At 46.4% G+C, this 6370-nt stretch overlaps 1 protein-coding gene across 1 annotated transcript; it reads right to left on the reverse strand.

The window, feature by feature from the left end:
* Positions 1-1519: 1519 nt before the first annotated feature.
* LOC109940903 (uncharacterized) lies at positions 1520-2330 on the reverse strand. Its single transcript, XM_020541256.1, has 2 exons — positions 2273-2330; positions 1520-2182 (listed from the first exon to the last, which is right to left on the reverse strand). Exons 1-2 carry the CDS (start codon positions 2321-2323, stop codon positions 1589-1591), a joined length of 645 nt encoding a protein of 214 aa, XP_020396845.1. The 5' UTR covers positions 2324-2330; the 3' UTR covers positions 1520-1588.
* Positions 2331-6370: the final 4040 nt, after the last annotated feature.

A 6370-nucleotide genomic window follows, 5' to 3' on the forward strand; every position in this document is an offset into this window, starting at 1 on the left:
GTGATGCAAGAATCCGAGCCGACTACTTTTGCGCGCAACCGGTGTACACGGATGCACAATTTCGGAGGAGGTATGTTTTTTGTTACGCACATCTATTCACGTCCATAGTACGTACTTCACACTTGTACTGAAATATAGGTTTATCCAATATAGGTTTCGCATGCGTCGTCATGTGTTCGAGCGGCTCGTTCTTGCGGTGCAACAAGTGGATCCCTACTTCGTTCAACGTCCAAACTGTGCCGGTGAGCTTGGTCTATCTGCCCTTCAGAAAGTTGTTGCTGTCGTACGTATACTTGCATATGGTGTTCCTGCGGATGCCGTTGACGAATACGTACGCATTGGTGAATCTACGGCACATGAGGCTTTGAAACACTTTTGCACAGCCATCCAAACCGCTTTTGGGGGGTACTATCTCAGGAAACCAACTCGTGCTGATATCGCTAGGCTTCTCCAAGTTGGAGAGGCACGCGGCTTCCCCGGTATGCTAGGTAGTGTCGATTGCATGCATTGGGAGTGGCGTAACTGCCCAACTGCATGGAAGGGGATGTTTACAGGTCGGGGTAAACACCCTACAATGATCCTCGAAGCTGTTGCCTCATATGACCTATGGATTTGGCATGCATACTTCGGCATGCCCGGTAGCTGTAACGACATCAATGTTCTTCAACGTTCTAACCTGTTTGATTCGCATCTTACCGGTGATAGTCCACCAGTCACTTTCTCTGTCAATGGACACACGTACAACATGGGATATTACCTAGCAGATGGTATTTATCCGGACTGGCCAGCGTTTGTCAAGACAATCCGTCACCCGTATGATGTCAGGACACAACACTTTGCCACTATTCAAGAGTCCGCTAGAAAAGACATTGAAAGAACATTTGGAGTACTACAGAAGCGATGGGCCATAGTTCGTGGTCCTGCATATGGTTGGTCTCCACAACACATTGGAGACATCATGAAAACTTGCATCATCTTGCACAACATGATCGTAGAAGATGAAGGTCCTTCGTCTTTGAACACAAGCTTCGACAACATCGGAGTTTTGGCCGACACCTCTCATGGTTCCATGTCCGAGCGCAATGAGTTCATAAACAATAGGTACGACCAACTACATGATGCAGTTAAATATAATCAGTTGCAGGTTGATCTAATCCACCACCACTGGGCGCGGCTTGGATCGGGAGCTACTTAAGTATGTAGTTTATGTTAGTACCATCAATAAAATGTCGTAGTGTCATGTGTAATGTCGTATGTTCTGTTTGTCTGAAGGTAGTATGCAGTAATGTCCTAGGTTATGTTTGTCCCAAGCTATTATGTGTAATGGTGGAATGCAACTACTGCAATATGATGAAGCAAGTCTACTATTATTATGCAACAACATTATTGTACAACCCCTACAATGCACAAGTGCAGAAACATAAACTTGTTCTTCATTCTCAGAAAAATGACAAGTGCAGAAACATAAACTTGTTCTCGAAACCATGACACAACAGGAAAATGTCAAGTGCACAAGTGCTGTAAATAAACTTGTTTTCGAAAACAACTAACATTACTTCCTCAAACACTACAATGTCTTCATGAACATTCACTTGCTTGACGACGAGCTTCCAGTCACCCTTGCCAGAATCTCCTGTTGTTTCGCCTCATAGTACTGTCGAAGGAGGGGGTTACATTTTGTCAAATCCATGCTCAATATCAGTACCTCCTGTTCCGTCTCCTCCTTCACCTTTTGTCGTTCCATCTTCATCTTCTCTAGATTAAGCTTCTTCCTCTCCAATATGAGTTTCTGCCTCTCCTGTTTCTTCATGAACTCCAACTTCTTCTCCTCAGTTGAAGCTACTGATTTGTACACAGATAACCGTTCCAAAGAAAGCTCACCCATCCGTGTTAGGTACTCCGAATCAGTGGATGATGTGTTCTCTGATCTTTGCTTCTTTGCCTTTTCCTTGGCTGAATCACGACCAAGCGGTCTCTTCGAAGTAAAACTTGATGGAGCTGAGTCTTCACCACCATCTAAGTCAATAGTATTGGATTGGGTTCCAATAGGGTTCGGTGGAGGAATCTGGTTACCCATGTGCTGGTCCATCCATTTTGGTTGATCCTTCAATATGGACCAACAATGTAAGAAATGGAAGGGCTTCTTTTCAACAGCAGCAAACCGAGTAGCCGCAAGAGATGTCTGCAAAACATATAATGCATTTACTCAAACCGCTGGGATGTAGTAAAGTACATTGATGAAGAACATATGCATAATACAACATACACTTACCTTATCTGCATCAGTCATGCCACTTGGGTTTTGTCGAAGCACAGCCATCATGTATCCAGCAGATGTAGAACATTGAGTTTTGATACTGTCCCACCTGCTCATGAGAGATTTTGTAGACCTCTCTGGCATTGATCCTCTGCGAGAGTTGTATGCCTCTGTAATCCGATTCCAAAATCCTTGACGCTTCTGACCAGTGTTGACAATGGGATCACAACTCACAGCCAACCAAGCTTGACAAACCCTCATATCCTCTTCAGACGTGAAATTTGCTAGCTTTGTGCGTTGAGGAGCCTTCTTCACAGGAGGTGGTGCTGGTGATCCCTGGGCTGGTATCTCAGGCGTAGGAGCAAATGCAGTGTTCTGAAACTGAGTGGCATCATCCTCGGAGAGGTAACTTCCATATTGTGCCATAACTTGGTTCCAGTCGGTACCCATGCTGTACAATGAAGGTACTCGCACAAAAATAGAACATATTTAACTAAATAAGTGTACTACATTTCAGGCAAGCATATGAAATGAATACAAACCATGACACTGTTATCAGTCTCATGCACAACAAAGTCAGTAGTGGCGAGGACTACATATATTGCAAAGTTCATAACATTAAGCATTACCAAAGATAGGTATGGACAAACATAACCAGCATATGAACTAAAGCAGGTTCTTGTGGCACACATCAGTTGTGTTCACATACAAAAGACTAGTACGACATACATAAACCTAGCACATACACCTAATCTAGTAGGGATAGGTGTCGTTGGTGGAGTAGTCACGGCCGTCGTCGTAGCCGACGATATCGTCATTGTTTAACTCTGAATCATAATCAATCAGAAGCTCATCCTCTGTTTGTGATGATTCAGCAATTGGTGTAGGGGTCATGTGCTCCATCTCCCAGTCTTTTTCCAGTGCAAGCTGATCAAGGTCGTTGGCGAGGTCCTCGATCTGAACTAATGCACGATTCATTTCATTCAAGACTGGTCCGCTAACTGGTTGGAAGGCACCGTGGACGACATCGACGATGTCGGCACAACGCTCCTCCACTACTCTGATTAAATGAGCGAGTGCTCTTCGGAGCTTTGCGTTCTCCGAATCCATGGTCTACATAAAAGATATGGTTCTGTTAATATCTGTAGGTCAAAATTTTATGTAAACCGTGGCCTAGTTCATAATTTATAATGCTAGAGAGTGTATACAAATGGATTGTGAATACCAGTCCATATGTTTTTGTCAATACACACCGCATTCAAATGTTGTGACTGTCAAAATCAATAATGAAGACACAACCTAGTGCTGATCATTCTGTGTGTCGAAACCCTAAACCTAGTGATGATGATTTAGTGTGTCAAAACCTGTCGCCAAGTATTTGTGAATACACATCGATTCGCACAACAACAAGTATTTGTAGCACATTCAATTTTTGTCACTGTCAATAGCAATAATCAAAACTATACCAACTGGTCAATGAACCCTACAAGCATGGAATGTGTGTTGGCGTAACCATAAACCCTAGATCTGGACGAGTTCTACAAAATCAACTACTTGAATCATACAAACGACAATGGATCTGCAATGGATACCTTTTTCTCTTCGGATGTGGAGCACCGGAGCTAGTGGAAGCCGATGAAGATGGCGGCGACGAGATGCGCTTGCGTTTCTGCGCACCTTCCTTCGTCGGCGCCGTGGATCTTCTCAGCTTCTTCGCGATGGCGGTTCGACGGCGACAAACACCGACGGTTGCACCGGACCCTTGGATCTCGGTCTCCTCGCGGGCCACCTCCTTGCCTGCAACCACCGAGAGCGGTCCGCCGCCGGACCCGCTCGAGCACGGCCGCTTTGAGCCCAGCTTGCCCGGCTCCGCCGACGAGCCGCGCCGCGAGGCCCCCTCGCCGAGATGAATCGAAGTCGCCAGCGACGGGACTACAGCGCGCTTGGATTTTTCACCCCCGCGCGAGCCCGACGACTCGCCCGGATAGCGCACGTCTCCAAGTCTCCACATCTAGGGTGCGTGCGGCGTCCTCTAAAATTTAGAGTGTCATTTAGAGGACCTTGCTGGGCGCCTAGAGGAGGCTTCTGAACTCTAAATTTAGAGTACAGAACGCTTTACAGTGCGTTGTTGGAGCTAGCCTAAATCTGAAATTCCGTCGCTGTGTTGCTGCGGTGCGGTCGTCCTCAACCTCCATGTCGGACGCAGCCTGGGTGTTGCCATAGATCCGGGAGAGTGAGAGAGAAGATCGTCGCTGTTGAACCTATGCTTGCAGCGGTGGTCAGGGGCCGTGGAGGTGGTCGCTTGAACCTATCGCTCGTTCATAGAGCCTATCCGAGCGGGTTTGTGCAAGAAGTAGCAGGGAATCGCTCACCATAAATTTCTTGAAGCCACTAGGAGGAGCTTTTTGCGATTATGATACGCCCAACGCGTGACTTCGCCAGTCTGGTATGCCGAATCGCGTCCTCACCAGAATGGTACTGACATCGTCGTTCGCCTTCTGTTTTGGTCTTCGTAGCTTCATCCTCGGATTAAGGCCTAGTAATAACTCGTTGCGGACACTTGTGCCCTTGCCGTTGTGCCTCGTTCTCCTCTCGAGCCTTCTCAGCCTGTAGTTCTTAGCGCTGCCGCCGTCGCCGCCATGACTCCACCACCGCATCCCACTTTCCACGTGACGAGCTCGGCCTGCCATCCGGTCCCTGGCGTCGCCTCCTCCGGTCTGTATTCATCTGCATCAGGCTCTGTTCCGGCGATGTGGTGCCCGGATTCGTCGTCGCCGCATCAGCTCTTGAATGGATGTTGTTAATGTCTCGAACCTCAGCTGAATAGTGGTCACCTTTGACAAGTGACAGGTGCCCTAGACCCCGAGTCCTTGCCTTCAAAACATTTATCACACTTGGTAGAATCGTCCCAGGTAGCCTGTCACCTATCCTCCTACGCCTAAAAAAAAGTTCCATGACCATCACCCTAATCTTGTCTGCAAGTTCACAAACTGGTAGGTCCTTGAAGTCTTTGATCCAGTTGTTGAATACCTCAGCGATATTGTTTGTGATGTAGTCACACTTGATGGCTTGGTTGAAACAGCTTCTGTACCACAGCAACCCATGCCAGTCTTCGAGCCATTTGTGCACCTCAGGGATTGCTGCAACATTGGCATAATGGTGTTCAAACACCTCAGGTCTGTAGGCCCGTGCTGCAGGGTACATGTGCTCGGATCCACCAAAATGTTTGACATAGTTCTGCATTAAATGCCTAAAACATTCCCTCTTCTCAGCATTAGGGAACACATGTTCCACAGCAGCAGTCAACCCTTTGCAAGCGTCGGAGCAAACCGCAAGTATAGGAAGGTCTCCAATAGCTTTTCGTAGTTGTGTCATGAACCAAGTCCAACTATCTTTGGTTTCAGACTCAAAAAACCCAAATGCAAGAGGATACATCCAATTGTGCCCATCAACACTAGTAGCTGAAGGTAAATGACCATTCCATCGACCATTCAATGCAGTTGAGTCCACACTGATATATGGTCTGCATCCCTCACGAAATCCTTGAAGGCATGGGCCAAAAGCACAAAAGAACCTGCTAAAAAATATCTTGCCATCCTCAACACGGACATCAATATCAATAACTGAATATGGCATTTTCTCCAATACAGCTTCTTTCCATCTGAGTAAAAGTTGGAAGCTGTCCTCCCAACATCCATACAACTCACGCAAAGCTTTCTCTTTTCCCTTCCATACAGTATCATAAGCAATGGTACAATTGTTCAAGTCTTGTAAGATTGTTTGCAACTCTTTTGCACCCATATGTGGCTTCTTCGAAAGGATTGGAAGTGCCAAAGATGCAACCCAACTACTTGTGGGTGTAGTTGTCTTCCTCCGACCGCTAGAGGTACAAGTGTGTTTATCAACAATTGCCGTGACCTGTACCAAAAATTAATCATCAAACATTTACAAGTAATCGATCAAAGCAAAGGCAACTACTTACAATGATCGTTGCTAATCCTATGACTTCAGGCCTTGCATGAATTCGCCATGGACAATCACCTCCTTTATAGTAACCTCTATACCGGAAAGGGGCACTTGATTCAATGCCTAACTCGAATTCGTTGTTTATTG

This window comes from Zea mays, chromosome 7 (assembly GCF_902167145.1).
Source record: "Zea mays cultivar B73 chromosome 7, Zm-B73-REFERENCE-NAM-5.0, whole genome shotgun sequence".
NCBI classification, from domain to species: Eukaryota; Viridiplantae; Streptophyta; class Magnoliopsida; order Poales; family Poaceae; genus Zea; species Zea mays.